The sequence below is a fragment of the Oncorhynchus tshawytscha genome, linkage group LG33, assembly GCF_018296145.1.
Source record: "Oncorhynchus tshawytscha isolate Ot180627B linkage group LG33, Otsh_v2.0, whole genome shotgun sequence".
NCBI lineage: Eukaryota > Metazoa > Chordata > Actinopteri > Salmoniformes > Salmonidae > Oncorhynchus > Oncorhynchus tshawytscha.
The window spans coordinates 18,687,576-18,703,543 of record NC_056461.1 but is presented as its reverse complement, the minus strand read 5'-3'; the positions used below and the strand labels follow the sequence as shown (position 1 = coordinate 18,703,543).

The 15,968-nt window shown below is 46.0% G+C and overlaps 1 protein-coding gene across 4 annotated transcripts in view; it reads right to left on the bottom strand.

Moving 5' to 3' along the window:
• The window catches only part of LOC112230921 (NMDA receptor synaptonuclear signaling and neuronal migration factor), a 46,168-nt gene that overhangs the window by 12,932 nt on the left and 17,268 nt on the right, over positions 1-15,968 (bottom strand). For 2 of the 4 annotated variants that reach the window (XM_042311475.1, XM_042311477.1), the window contains exons 2-6: positions 13,269-13,330; positions 12,258-13,058; positions 11,913-11,979; positions 11,308-11,313; positions 1,295-1,363 (exon numbers count right to left, since the gene is read on the bottom strand). In XM_042311475.1, coding sequence (XP_042167409.1) covers positions 1,295-1,363; positions 11,308-11,313; positions 11,913-11,979; positions 12,258-13,058; positions 13,269-13,330 — 1,005 coding nt within the window. The remainder of the gene's footprint in view (positions 1-1,294; positions 1,364-11,307; positions 11,314-11,912; positions 11,980-12,257; positions 13,059-13,268; positions 13,331-15,968) is intronic. The other 2 variants (XM_042311476.1, XM_042311478.1) reach the window with 1 other exon arrangement.

Below are 15,968 nucleotides of genomic sequence, written 5' to 3'. Positions count from 1 at the left end.
CTGAGGTAGCCAGGGTAATGGGTTCACTACCAATGTCACCTGATGTGTCTCTAGGAGTTAGCTTTAGCTTCATTAAGCATAGCAACGTATGCCTCATATACACTCAGTGGCCAGTTTATTGGGTACTCCCATCCAGTACCAGGTCAGACCCCCCTTTGCCTCCAGAACAGCCTGAATTCTTCACGGCAAGGAACCATTGCCTAATTGGTATCAAGGGACCTAACGTGTGCCAGGAAAACATTCCCCACACAATAACACCACCACCACCAGTCTGTACCGTTGACACCAGGCAGGATGGGGCTATGGACTCATGCTGCTTACTCCAAATCCTGACTCTGCCATCAGCATGATGCAACAGAAACCGGGATTCGTAGGACCAGGCAATGTTTTTTCACTCTTCAATTGTCCAGTGTTGGTGATCCGCGTGCCCACTGGAGCAGCTTCTTCTTGTTTTTAGCTGATAGCTGATAGCAGCCCATCCGTGACCAGGACTGACGAGTTGTGCGTTACAAAATGTCGTTATGCTCACCACTGTTGTACTGCGCCGTTATTGGGCTGTTTGTGACCTGCCTGTTACCTTGCACGATTCTTGCCATTTTCCTTCGAACCTCTCATCAACCAGCTGTTTTCGCCCACAGGACTGCCGCTGACTGGATGTTTTTTGTTTGTCGCACCATTCTTGGTAAACAATGAACTCTATCGTGCATGAAAAGCCCAGGAGGGCAGTCGTTTCTGAGATACTGGAACCGGAGTGTCTGACGCCGACGATCATACCACGCTCAAAGTTGCTGAGGTCACTCGTTTTGCCCATTCTCACGTTCAATCGAACAGTAACTGAATGCCTCAATGCCTGTCTGCCTGCTTTATATAGCAAGCCACGGTCACGTGACTAATTGTCTGTTGCAGATTTTTTTTTTGTGAACGGATTAAACCTAATAAACTGGTCACCATTTTAGCGCTGCACTAGCTAGGCTCCTTACCGTTGTACAACCTTACATATGGCTGACTTACCACACGGAATCCCATTTCCACTGCAGCAGTGAGAGAATAGTGCAGATGTATGGCATTGTGTTGCACACACCATCTACCTCTGTGGCACAGCGCAACACACTCCGAGTGGGCTTTTCTCTCTCACTTGGTAGTAACGTCATTTCAATCTGCTTGTGCCCCATGCTATTTTTTTTTCTCCCCCCCCCCCGGGAGTCTATATCTATCCTATGGATAATGGATGGGGGAGTCAGAGAGTACAGGAGCACAGCAGCACACACTGACCAGCCAGATACACAGTAGGTACCTCTGGATGACTTCAGCCGAATCCAGCTCCCTCTCTCTCCTCTTTCTCTGCACAAATCCCCGGAAAGCCCTGCTGGGACGTGGCACAGAATGAAAAGATGAGAGGGGGAATGCTGGCTTATCACGAGGAGAGTGAGAGAGCGCTAGGGGAGAGAGGGGGTATTTCTAGGCAAGGGTTTAGCTATAGTATGGGGTTTAGTCAGCTCTGGGGGGGGTATAGCTGTAATGGCTAGATTTGCATCATCAGGATTTGGGTTGCTGGCTCTTTGTTTGAGTTAGTTAAGAAGGTTAGCGTTAGAAGTAAGGGCCAGCTGGGGTTTAGCTGGAGAGTTGACCATGTGGGTTAGCCAGAGGTGAGGGAGAGAGAACAGTACTGCAGTAGGACCAGTCTACAGTTTACAGCCCGTCTGGGTTATTAGCTGTAGGTATGTGCCATGATTCCCCCAGTGGTGTAATGTACTTAATAAGTAAAAACACTTTAAAGTACTACTTAAGTCATTTTTTGAGGTAACTTTAATTTACTTTAATATTTATAGTTTTGAACATTTGTACTTTTACTCCACTACATTCCTATAGAAAATGTGAACTTTTTACTCCCATACATTTCGAATGCTCAGGCAGGACAGCACTATGGTCCTATACACGTACCTATCAATATAACGCTTGGTCATCCCTTCAGCCTCTGATCTGGCGGACTCATTAAACACAAATACAGCGTTTGTAAATTATGTCTGATTGCAGGAGTGTGCCCCTGTCTGTCCAAAAAGAAAAAAGGAACAAGAAAATGGTGCAGTGTAGTTTTCTTAATATAAGGAATTTGATGCATAGAATTTAATTGTACTTTTTGTTACTTTACTCAAGTATGACGGAGTACTTTTCCCACTGTACTTAAAGGGCAACTCCACCACTTTTTTTTTTTAACTCTGTTTATTAAGTTTTATACACACACACAAACAGACAAGACAAAGCAATATAAATAATATACTCAACTAGAAAAAATATACAAATAAAAATACAAATAAAAAAATAGCTTTAAAGATACCATACTTTAGACAAGTTAAACATACCAGGCAGAAGGCTACAGAGGTTAAAGGGCAATCTATAGTACAGGGACAGAGCAAACACCTCACCATTGTTCCTGTAAACAGTCAAGGGATAAGGGTGGAGAAATGCAACCACTCACAGAGAGTCATGGCCACAGACCGACCATCCACTGGATCAAAAAAAAAAGTTTGCAATGCTTTAAAATAAAAAATAAATAAAAATAGAATGATTATTCATGTAGGCGTGAACAAAATGTAAAAATAACTGGGAAAAACAAGCTCACACTTCAGTCTCTGCCCGGGCAAGATGAACAAGGCATCTGCGGATCACAATCAATAAGCACATGGACCTTAATGCCCCCCCCCAGCAAAAACACAGAGAGAAGCTCCTCCAACCCTTAAGTCACAGACTTATTTTAGTATTAATTGGAATGCCATCAGAGGATGGACTGTTTAAAGTAAGACCGGAATGGAGCCCAAGCCTCATCAAACAGTTTGGGGTTCCCACGTGAATTGAATTGTTTCTAGTTTCAGAGAGCACAACACATCCCTCACCCAATATTTATAAGATGGGGGAGCTGCCATCTTCCAGTTCTGTAGTATTAGCCGTCTAGCTAAAAGAGTTGTATAAGCAACAGTGTCCGACTGGATTCTTGATAGGGACAGTACTCCAAGGACAGTACTCCAAAAAGGGCTGTAAGGGGAGACGGATCTATAACAGTGTCATATATATCAGAGAAACATTTAAATATTAATTCCCAGAAACCTGACAGTTTATGACAGCCCCAAAACATATGCAACAGTGTGGCTGGTTCCACTTTACATCTGACACAGGTAGGATCAAAATCAGAGAATATACTTCCAAGTTTGGCCCCCAACCAGTGGATACGGTGAACCACCTTGAATTGAATGAGGCTGTGTCTAGTGCTAAAAGAGGACGAGTGCACCCTGTGCAGCACAGATTCCCAGGCGTCTTCCCCAAGTTCCTCCCCCAAATCCTTTTCCCATCGAGTCTTTAAAGGCACCAAAGAAGGGTTCTGTAAGTCATGAATGATTGCATATACATCTGAAATTGCGCCCCTAGGAAGCTTGTTCAGCTCCAAGATGCTCTCTATAGCTGTATTCGCAGGCCTATTGGGAAATCCAAGTGTGTTAGCTCTGACAAAGTTTCTAGTCTGGAGATAGCGGAAAAAGTGGGATTGGGGGAGATTGAACTTTTCCTGCAGCTGAGAAAAAGAGGCAAATGTATCATCAAAGAATAATTGGGCTAGCGAGGAGAGGCCTAGTGAGTGCCAAATGCCAAAAGCCCCATCATTCAAAGATGGAGGAAATAAAATGTTCTGATTGATTGGGCCTGATAGAGAAAAGCCTCGGAGGCTAAAGGCTAAACGGAACTGATTCCAAATTTTAAGAGACTGCTTTACAATTGGGTTGACACACCTTTTGCCTAGGGACACTGGGAGAGACGAGCACAGCACAGAGGAAAGTGCTGCAGGTTTACACGATTCAGACTCCATCTGGACCCAGAGTGGTCTAGGGCCAGTAGGATCAGTCTGCAGCCAGTACAGAACGGCTCTGAAATTCGCAGCCCAGTAGTATGTCTGAAAATTTGGTAGAGCTAAACCCCCCCAATGACCTAGGCTTCTGTAAATGTTTTCTACCAATCCGTGGTACCTTGCCATCCCAAATAAAATGCATGAATGTTTGATCCAGTGAAATAAAAAAAGATTTTGGAATAAAAATGGGTAAACATTGAAATAAAAATTTGGGCAACACATTCATTTTAATGACATTAATCCTTCCGATAAGAGAAAGGGGTAGCGAATTCCAAAAAGTAAAAGATTGTTTCAATCTGTCTGCTAGAGCAACAAAGTTTTCCTGAAACAAATTTGAATATTTCCTTGTCACTTTTACTCCCAAGTAAGTGAATTGATCCCGGACAATCCTAAACTGAGAACTTGTAGAAGAGCACTTTAAAGCAGCCTTGTTTACCGGAAAAAGCTCACTCTTGCCTAGATTCAGCTTGTACCCTGAGATTGATCCAAACTTTTTAAGAACAGATAGGGCACGTGGCAATGAGGTATCGGGGTTGGAGATAAACAAAAGGAGGTTGTCAGCATATAGCGAGACTTTCTGCTCCCAGCCCTGATTATGCCTTGAATGGCATCATTAGAGCGTAGTGCAATGGCGAGAGGTTCGATTGCCAAAGCAAACAACAAGGGGGAGAGTGGGCAACCCTGTCTGGATCCGCAGTGCAAGGGAAAATAGTCAGAGAACAAGTTATTAGTCCGTACCGAAGCCATGGGGGAAAAATAAAGAATCTTTATCCGCGCAATGAATTTGGGGCCAAAGCCAAATCTATAAAGGGCAGCTGTTAGGTAATCCCACTCAACGCGGTCAAACGCTTTTTCGGCATCAAGTGAGACCACCACCTCCGGATCTTCCGACGCTGGGGAGTACAGTATATTCATAAGGCGCCTAATATTGAAAAATAAATGCCTATTTCTCACAAAGCCAGTCTGGTCAGAGTGTATTAGCAAGCCTTCCATACGGATGGCTAAAAGCTTAGCTAGGATTTTGTAATCACAGTTTAAAAGCGAGATTGGGCGATAGGATCCACATTCCAGGGGGTCTTTGTTTTACTTTAGTAGTAATGAAATTGAAGCCTGATAAAGACTAGGCGGTAGCTTTGAAGTATTAAGGCACTCTGCAAATAGTCGAGACAAGAATGGGCAAAGCAGACCAGAAAACGTCCTGTAAAATTCGGTTGGAAAACCGTCCGGACCCGGTGAATTACTACTTTTCATTGGGGACACTGCTGTTGCAATCTCCTCAAGCGTAAATTCTTCGTCTAGATAGTCATGGGAGTCTGTATCAATTGAAGGCATATTCAAGCCATTAAAGAAGGAGTCAATCAGCAAAGGGTCTTGAGGGGATTCAGAGGTGTATAGCGCAGAGTAAAATTGTTTAAATTGATCATTGATCTCTTTATGGATAACTGTGGTGGCACCAGACGGGGTCCTTATTTGTGGGATTAAACGTGAGGCCTCAGATTTACGGATCTGATGCGCAAGGAGTTTACTGGCCTTGTCGCCTTGTTCATAGACTTTGTATCGAGCTAGCAAGAGTAACTGTTCAGCTTGCCTGGTAGAAAGCTCATCAAATTTAGATTGGAGTAGTTGGCGCTCTTTATGCAGATCAGAGGAAGGATCCGTAGCATACTTCTCATCCAATGTGGCTATGGACTCGCTCAGGTCCCGAAGTCGCTGGGAGCGAACTCTGTTTTCGTTGGCTGTATGAGAAATAATTTGGCCACGTAGGTATGCTTTGAGAGACTCCCATATGGTAGAGCAGGACATACCTGGTGTTGAATTAGTTTCTAGGAATAAGGTGATTTCAGAAGAAATGAAATTGACAAACTCCTTATCTGAGAGTAAAATGGGGTTGAGACGCCATTGATAACACATAGGAGGTCGCTGGGGAAACTCTAGTTCAAGCACTAATGGTGAATGGTCAGAGATAACAATACTCTCGTAAGTACACTGCCGAAGGTTATGCAGAAGTTTTTTGTCCAAAAAGAAGTAATCAATCCGGGAGTATGTTTGATGAACATGAGAATAAAAGGAATACTGTCTATCTGTAGGATGTAGGAAACGCCAGGCCTCAAACATAGCATATTTCTGAAGAAAGGATTGAATAAGTAGGTCACATTTAGATGGGCCTGTATTTGTTTGTGAGGACTTGTCAAGAACTGGGGACATTTTACAGTTGAAATCCCCCCCTAAAATCAACAAATGAGAATCTAAATTGGGAATAGCAGACAGAAAGGAAGAAATTAAACTTGTTTCATCCCAATTGGGAGCATAAACACTAGCCAAAACAAGAGGGGTAGAAAACAGTTCACCGGTTACTATGATGTATCGTCCCTTAGGATCAGCAATAACCTCAGAAGCTACAAAGGGATTAGCTTTATCAACCAGAATAGCAGCACCTCTTGATTTACTATGAAAGTTCGAGTGGAACACTTGACCAACCCTTACGCATCCTAAAATGCTCACCAGTCCTCAAGTGAGTCTCTTGTAGAAATGCAATATTTGCATTCAAACCCTTTAAGTGTGTCAACACCCTCTTACGCTTCACCGGGTTGTTAACCCCTTTGGTGTTCCAAGAAATGTACTTGATCGCATTATTTCGGCCCCTCTGGGCATTCCCGTTATTCAACCCTGTCATTAGAATGGAAAAGCAATGAGCGCCCAAAACCCCCAGAATAACTTGTCTCAGAGTAATAATGTACGGTGGTAAATGTTTGGAAAAAGTACAGAAAAAAACCCAGAAAAAAAACTAAAAAGACAGAATGACAGCATTAGAACTGAACAATTCAACCTGCCCCCCCACGCCCTCCCCCCATCCCAGACAATACCTCCCCAAACGAGGTACAAGCCTAAATAGAACATGTTCTCTTCGCACAGTATGTCTGTGAGAGTGCGGTCTTAAACCTAAACCCACAGTCCCGCTCTTTAAAGTCTCGTTTTGTTAGTGGATCAAGCAGCAAAAAGAAAGATTTGTATGGGGGTTTTTTTCAAATAAAAAAAAGGCGAATCCCTTGTGCAAACGGAATGACAAAAGCACCACTTGTAGATGTATATAATTGTATTCCCAGTCTTCTAAACAGGCATTGAGAGAGAAAATAAATAAAATGTATAAAGGCTCTCAGCCAAAAATCTAATTTGAAGTAAAGAAATCGTAGTAAGACAATCAAAAATAATAGTAATTATAATAGTAGTCTAGTTGACGCTGAGACAGCTTACAACCAATACCAAAAAACTATGTGTGCGCAACGTTGAACGTTTGTTGGGCATAAATGACGCTCAAAACTTTTAAAATTAAAGTGAGGCCCCAAAAACCGTGTAGCCTCAGGAGACATTTACTGTTTACTGGGTCAATGCAAACGGATGCAGTAAACAAATAACCAAAAATATTTTGAGTCACTGAGACAATGTGTAAACAAACTAAATAGGTGAGCGAGATAAGGCACGCACACTAGATGATCAAAACATTAGATCACATCAAATAAGCCTGAATAGTTTCACCAACTATACAAGACTAGCCTGTTATATCTAAACATAATTTTACCACAGGTGGGTTAATTACTATCCACAGTTCGCAAGCAACAGTTGCTGAATTGTGAGCATATTCAAGACTTCTTGATGTGACGTTGAATGTGAGCCATAGCCTCATCCGGAGATTCAAATGTGTAGTCTTTACCCTCATGAGATATCCATAAACGGGCCGGGAATCGCAGTCCATACTTCACACTTGGATGGTCCCGAAGTACTCGTTTGGCCTGTCCGAAAGCTGCGCGCTGCCTGGAAACAGTGGGAGAGTAGTCCTGGTAGATGGAGAAGCTCTGTCCTTGAAAGCTCAGAGTGGTATTGCGGGCTCGTCGGAGGATCTCCATCTTCTCATGAAGAAAGTGCACTCGAAGAATTATGTCACGGGGCCTCTCCCAATCCCGGGGCTTTGGACGCAGCGACCGGTGGGCTCGATCAATCAGGGGCTTTTCATCTAAGGCAAGAACATCCTTCAGCAGCCCTGAAACGAAATCCGTGGCGCGATGCATTTTCGCGGACTCTGGGACCGATACAAGTCTCAGATTATTGCAGCGAGAGAATCCCTCTAAACTCACACAGCTCTCCTTCACCTTTTTCAAATCCGCAGCTAGGCGTTTAACTTCAGCCTCCAGGGATGTAGTTAAATCGGAGACATTAGTAGCGGAGGTCTCCAGTGCTGCAATCGTTGTAGTGTGTGACGCAGTTGTTGTTTTGAGTAATGTGATTGCTGGCACAGTCTCGTTCCGCAGGATGGTTAAATCTGCTTTTAAAGTATCAGAAACCTCCTGTATTCTGGCCTCAATCGTAGCAACCACCTGTGTTTTCATTCCAACTATCTCAGAGCGTAGTAGTTTGATGGCCTCGAGAATGTTCATTTCAGCGCCCCCGGGTAAAGTGTGCGTCCCCAGGCCCTCAGACTCAGGAGAGGGCGGTGATGAGAGCGGGTCTTGTAGGCCGGGTTTTCTCAAAGTCATGCTTTTGGCCTTATGTTTGGTCGACATGCTGACATTCGGAAGCAAAGTAGTCTTGGTTATTACGGAAAGGGATCACCAAATTAATATTTGAAAATAAATATGGTTCTGCTGCAGAATTCACATAAACTTTAAGAATACCACGGGAGCAAACGGAAAACACGTCAGTCGCACATGGCGTCCCCTACCATCTCCCCAACTCCACCACTTTTAACCAAATTTTCATTATCTCCAGTATAATACCGCTATCTACATACATGTATGATTTTCAAACACTATGAGCTCCGCGGTGATGTGGGGAGCAAGAAAATACCCTCCCTCTGGCTAGAAACCCATTGCAAGTTTTGTAAATCACAAATTTAAAACTTTTAATCCTATCCTGTGTCATGAGTTTGCCCGCTTTGTGTACAGCAAGCCCCACCCCCCTCTCCCTGTCTGCTACACCCTGTTGTGGTCAGAGAGAGGTCGTAAATTCCTAGAGGAGATTATCTCCTCATGGCCACAGTATAGAGAGAGAGTAGAGATTTCATAGAAGAGAACAAAGGAATTTCTTCCACCTCACAGAACTTGAGGTCCGAACAACATTTATGTTCCGGAGAAGGTATAAAAGATCCGTGAAGAATCCAGCTACGAACTGGTCCGTTTGGTACAATTTTGTGAAACTCATGGGAGACAATACAGCCACATTATCATAACGCTGTTTATATAATAGCCGCAGTAATGAGGCTTACATCTAATTGTTGTATAAAATGAATGAGTGAGGATGGAACTGTTTGTGAAATTGTGTAATGTGATTTTGGACTGTTTAACAAAGGAAACTCCAATTCACTAAAAAGTTTCACTAAGTCCCAGGGGCACAGCCAGGACCGCGCGTCATGGGAACGCCCCCAGGGGCACAGCCAGGACCGGGCGTCATGGGAACGCCCCCAGGGGCACAGCCAGGACCGGGCGTCATGGGAACGCCCCCAGGGGCACAGCCAGGACCGGGCGTCATGGGAACGCCCCCAGGGGCACAGCCAGGACCGGGCGTCATGAGCCCTTTTCGATGTTCTGAATAAAACCCCCATCTTGAGAATTTCTCAACAGACCATGTTGCTCTCAATTACGAGAGGACAAAGGTTGCAGACCAGCTTACCTCGATAACGTGAGGGCCAAGGTTTGAGACCAGACCCACGTGGTTAAACTCTTAGACTATCGATACCGACAGAATAAGAACAAGTCTTTGATATTAATTACTTGTCTGCAGCTAGGAATTCGGTATCATTGAACGCGAAGAACGACAACTGCCGAAACATCTATCCATAACGACATGAATGAATGTCACTCTGAACTATCCTTTCTAACCACGACAGAGAGGGCGGACAAACTCTCCAACAGAAACAAACTTTTCAACAGAGACTCCTGAGCGTAAATATATATATTGATTGCAATTGTTCCCGAATGAGTGAGCGTTCATGTGCAAAGGATTAGCATTTCAATTGTTATTATTATCAACTGTGTGTTGTCTTATCTCAGTCAACCCCCACTTCCCTTGTGTACACCAAGCCGCGATGGCGGTTTATCCCACTAGGGAAACTCCATTATCATTTCCTTGTAACTATCTACTGTTTGTTTATGCATTTCTGTAAATTACTTAGTAAATAAATGATTTTAAGACAATTGATGTATGGATGACTCATAGTGAAGACTGGGTTCGTGCAGGTAACCAACAATTTACAACGTTTGAAATGAGACTAACGTGAGGTAAAGAAGAATTCATTAATCAGAAGACTATTGATCAGATATGAAAATATCTGAAAAGTTATATTAGAATTAAAATTATAACTTTGTAATCTGAATATTTTCCTTGGTGCCCCGACTTCCTAGTTAATTACAGTTACATGATTAATCAGTTTAATCGCGTAATAATAATTACAGAGAGTCATTTGATAAAGATTCATCTTCAGTTTAATGATGCCAAAGACACCTGTCATTTAAAAAGATAGTGGTAATATTGAATTAAGTAAAGAAACTTGCAGGTGGCTAAACTTACCCTGTCCCACAGATCAACTAACTCCTGTCCCACAGCTCAACTTACCCTGTCCCACAGCTAAACCTACCCCTGTCCCACAGCTCAACATACCCTGTCCCACAGCTAAACATATCCCTGTCCCACAGCTCAACGTACCCTGTCCCACAGATAAACTAATTCCTGTCCCACAGCTCAACCTACCCTGTCCTACAGCTCAACTTACCCTGTCCCACAGCTCAACTTACCCTGTCCCACAGCTTAACTACCCTGTCCCACAGCTCAACGTACCCTGTCCCACAGCTCAACCTACCCTGTCCCACAGCTCAACCTACCCTGTCCCACAGCTCAACGTACCCTGTCCCACAGCTCAACTTACCCTGTCCCACAGCTTAACCTACCCTGTCCCACAGCTCAATGTACCCTGTCCCACAGCTCAACCTACCCTGTCCCACAGCTCAACCTACCCTGTCCCACAGCTCAACTCACCCTGTCCCACAGCTCAACTTACCCCTGTCCCACAGCTCAACGTACCCTGTCCCACAGCTCAACTTACCCCATACCCAGGGTAAGATGTGCTAAGAGACAACTTACCCCATACCCAGGGTAAGATGTGCTAAGAGACAACTTACCCCATACCCAGGGTAAGATGTGCTAAGAGACAAGCTATGTTTGAATAATATAATACTATATTTCCCTTGACGGAGTGATGCTGAATGTAAAAAATGGCTCAACCTTCCTCCCCGCAGTTTCCTCTGTAACTTCAAACACTCACCCCAAGGAAGGGTTAAGCGTCAGTGGGTTAAGGGTCATGGAGTTAGGGGACACAGGGTTAAGGAGCTGGGGAGGAAAGCTAGATTCAACAGGTCGAAGATACTCACGATATCCTGCAGCGGGTCAGAGAAAGGAGTGCATGAAAAAGAAAGAAAATGAACGATATCAACATCCTTTAGGTAATGGCCATTACAACACGTGTGTATTAAAGAAGAGAGGTCAGTGAGGTCAGAGAGGGGGAGGGGTAGGAGATAGGGAGAGACACAGCGGGGGGGTGTTCAGGTGTTCAGGGGTTAGCAGCAGTAGCACCTGCACAAGCACCAGACCCTAAGGTTGTGTGTGTTTGTGTGTGTGCGTGCCTGTGCATGTGTGTGTGTACGTGAGAGCATGTGTGTGGAGAGCAGGACCACTGGAGGAGCATCTGTGTGTTGAGCACGTTCAGCCCACAGACCCTGACACCCTTTTAATGGCTTTATGGGGTCACAACGTCACACAGCACAGGCCTGACTGTGAATACCAATCATATAGGCCAGCTGTGTGCATGTGTCTATGAGAGAGAGGCATACTGTGTGTGTGTGTGTGTGTGTGTGTGTGTGTGTGTGTGTGTGTGTGTGTGTGTGTGTGTGTGTGTGTGTGTGTGTGTGTGTGTGTGTGTGTGTGTGTGTGTGTGTGTGTGTGTGTGTGTGTGAGAGCATTAGGACTGGGTACTCACGCCTGCATGGTGGTAGTAGCAGTCTGAAAGCTAAACATATTGTCTTTTGGGTACCAGTTGTTGTCCTCTGTGGAGAGATATAATGAATGGAAGTTACAGTAGCAGCCAGCCAGCCACATAGAGTTTGTATGTTTGTAAAGCAACAATAGGAAACCTTAAAGGACACAGCACCAGTCCACTCCACAGAGGGAGAGAGGGAGACACACAGGGAGTGACAGCAGAGGAGAGACGGAGAGACGAAGAGTCAGAAATACAGACCACCTCACAATCCAAATAACATCGACCCCCCCCACAACCCCACTTTGATTTCAGCGCCTCTCCAACTCTCTGTCTCCCCCGTCTCACCTCTCTCCAGCCCAGTCATCCGGTCCACACTGCACATCCTCTCTAGGCGCCTGTGTTGCTTGCCTGCCTCGCGGGAGCTCTCTAGATCCAGGGAGCCCTGGCTACGGGACGGGGCCCCACTAGAGTCCAAGACCACATTGAGGCTGCAGTCCTCCCGTGAGTCCCCCTTGCCCCCCTCGCCCCAGCTGCGGATGTTTTGCGCGCTGACCGAGCTCGACAGAGGCTGCTGGGATAGATGGTGGTGGCTGCCATGGTGGCCATGGTGGGAGACTCCCCCACCGGTAACATTCAGAGTGTGATGGTTGCTGCCACTGCCGCCGGCCACGGGGTTGCCGTGACGATGGCTCCCGTCATCGCGGTGAGTGTTGCTGCGGTGACCGTGACGGAGGTGGTGCTGGGTGGGTGAGGAGGAGGAGGTGGAGGAGGGGGAGGTGGAGGGCTGGACCAGGGGCGACGCCCCCTTCAGCAGCTCCAGCTCCAGGCTCTCCTTGCTGCCCCGGTTGCTACCCAGCATACCGTGCTCTCCGGTGATGGTGTAGACGCGGGCGGGCTGCAGGGCGCACTCCACACACTTCTGCTGGTCTTCCTCAGCCGAGAAGCTGCGCTCCAGAGACAGGCGGGTCTTGGTGGTGGTGATGGAGGCGGGCGGGGGCTGGAGGTGGTCCAGCGGATGCTTCACCAGGCTGGACTCAGGGGAGGCCGGAGAGCCCCTGTGGGGGTATGGATAGTTGTTGTTGTGGTGACGGACACCGCCAGGGGAGACAGAGTCTGGGCCCACAAACGTGTCAGACAGGAGATGGGCTGCAGGTTAAAGAAGAAGGAGAGAGAGAAATAGAAACAGACAGCAGAAGACGAGAGAGAATAGCGGAACATGATCATCCATTTGCCATCAGTGGTTCACATATACATTATGTCAACGGCATGCGGAAGGAGGATGAAATATTACAAAAGAAAAGAGGAACAGAAAGATGGAGGGAGAAGAAGAGGTGGCAGGGAGAGAGAGACTCTGACCTGAGCCGTTTCGGTTCTCAGGGTGTGTGTGGGACAGGTACTCTCCAAACGCTCGCGCTGCTCTGTAGAGACACGCACATGACACACACTGACTTTAACACGAGTGACAGCAAGAGGGACTGAGAAAAAGAGAAAAGGAGAGAAAGAACAAAAGTAAAGTAGGGAGAACAAGGAGGAAATGTTAACTTAATTGCCTGCTTTGTAGGTTTGTGCCAGACACAGATTAAGATGTAGCTGTTTTATCTCTCAACTCCAGGCAGGCTCCGAGAGAGAGAGAGAGCCAAGGAGAGAGAGAGAGAGAGAGAGCCAAGGAGAGAGAGAGAGAGACAGAGACAGAGAGAGAGAGAGAGAGAGAGAGAGAGAGAGCCAAGGAGAGAGAGAGAGAAAATGAGAGGAGGAGGAGACAGGGAAAATGATGGTTGGTAAAATAACTTAATTTCTAATCATATGACCTCATGTGTCTTAGTTTGTGCCATTTGACGTGAATGCAGCCGATACTACTGTCCCTGTGTGTGTGTGTGTGTGTGTGTATGTATGTGTGTGTGTGTGTGTGTGTGTGTGTGTGTGTGTGTGTGTGTGTGTGTGTGTGTGTGTGTGTGTGTGTGTGTGTGTGTGTGTGTGTGTCTGTGTCTGTGTCTGTGTGTGTGTGTGTGTGTGTGTGTGTGTGTGTGTGTGTGTGTGTGCATGCATGCGTGCGTGTTTACGGGTGTGCTATGTGTACGGGTGTCTTACACATTGCAGTCCTAGCAACTGAGAAATGGCTGTGACAGAATAGCTGAAAATGGTCTTAGACACTCGCGAGTGGGACAAACCCACACACATTCCGTACAAACATACATCCACACACTCACAAACACACTCATTCATACATAGAAACTGGGAGATTATGAAAAGAACTCCTCATTGATAGAATGACTCTAGGAGACTGACGGTGACGTTTGACGGTGACTCGATTCCTCAGCGGGTATGATGAAGTTTAGTTTAGACCCCAGGTGTTCCCTTCAGGAAGTCACCGTTGTCTTCTCAACAGACAGCATCATGGAATCTAGTTAGCATATCCTCCATTTTGCACATGCATAATTATCAGCCTTTGATTGACAGGCCTACAGAGAGACAGGAGCCCTGTGGTTAGATGTGCAGCATAACAAACAGACAGTGTGACTGAGCTCCCCGTTGACGGAGTCTGAAGCCACGTTTATACCTGGTTCTAACATGCCTCCTTTGTCCTGATCGTGTCCTCATTCTGATTGCGCTCACATTTTAAGACAGGTGTACACGATTAAAAGACAAAATGTGAACTGATTTTTGGTCAGATCTTAAGTGTAAACAGGCAAGATCAGGATGAAGTACGCAAGCTAGCTGTAGGTATAAATGGGGATTGAGACACATTGGCGCTGGAGACAGTGGAGACAGGTGTTGTCTGTGATCCAATAGGAGCTGTCAGACGTTTCCTACAGCCTCATGCAATGCACTGCCACCCATGCAGAGAGCTTTCTATCTTTCACTGTGTGTGTGTGTGTGTGTGTGTGTGTGTGTGTGTGTGTGTGTGTGTGTGTGTGTGTGTGTGTGTGTGTGTGTGTGTGTGTGTGTGTGTGTGTGTGTGTGTGTGTGTGTGTGTGTGTATAACAGCTTTGCATCTTTGGCCCTGCTTCTGACAGTGAGACGGATTAGAGCCAGGGATGATCCTATACAGCGACATCACTTCCTGTCGGCCCCCTCAACACAGGGATAGGGCCCACGCCAGCTCTCTCCTCTGAGAACGTGAAACACACTCATATGCAAAGCCCCAAACACATGAACCAACACACGTGATTCACATTGACAACCATTAAAAAGACTGACTTGCGAATCCACACATAGAAATGGAAATCCATACAGCAGGTGTTCCTATGTACCAGCCCTACCCTGGTATCTGTCCCTCAGTAGTCAGGAAACAGAAGAGGCACACAGTGGGTGGATGTCTTATCCCTGACAGTACTCTATTATTATTATGGAAGGCCAGCCAACACAGGCATCCCCACCATGTGAGGCCTTTTACAGACAATTCCCTGGGACTGACTGGGAGCCTTAATTCGGAGAGAGACGAGGGGAACGCTCCCTCTTTTCTATTTGCCTCCCTCTCTCCGACTCAGTGTTTACATCAGTTAAAAAGGGTCCACTTCAGAGCCCCTCTGTGGTACTGTAAATGCACATTGCTTGAAGCTCCTCCACACAACAGTCACAGCAACAGTCTGGTTCTCTGGGTTTCGGGATGTCACCAGCAAAGGAGTGGCTCAACACGTGCACCAAGCGACTCCTGTGCACATTTAAAAATAGCCCTGCATGCAGGTGTCTGTCACTGCACCTTCCCCCTTCCTCTCTGGCTAAACAGTAGCTTCCTCTCCGGGATGCTGTGTTTGTGTGTGTGGTGTGTGTCAGAGGAGGCTGGTGGGAGGAGCTATAGGAGGACAGGCTCGTTGTAATTTCCATATGTTTGATACCGTTCCATTTATTCCATTCCAGCCATTCCAATAATCCATCCTCCTAAAGCTCCTCCCACCAGCCTCCTCTGGTGTGTGTGTGTGTTTCTGTTTGTGGATGCATGCGAGCTAGTGGAATTCGTCATGGTGCGATTAGTCAGGCCTGCTGGGAGCTCTCTCTCGGTGTAGAGTGTGATTAAGCTGGTCTGGTGTAATGGGTAATTACTCCATCCCTTCTGAA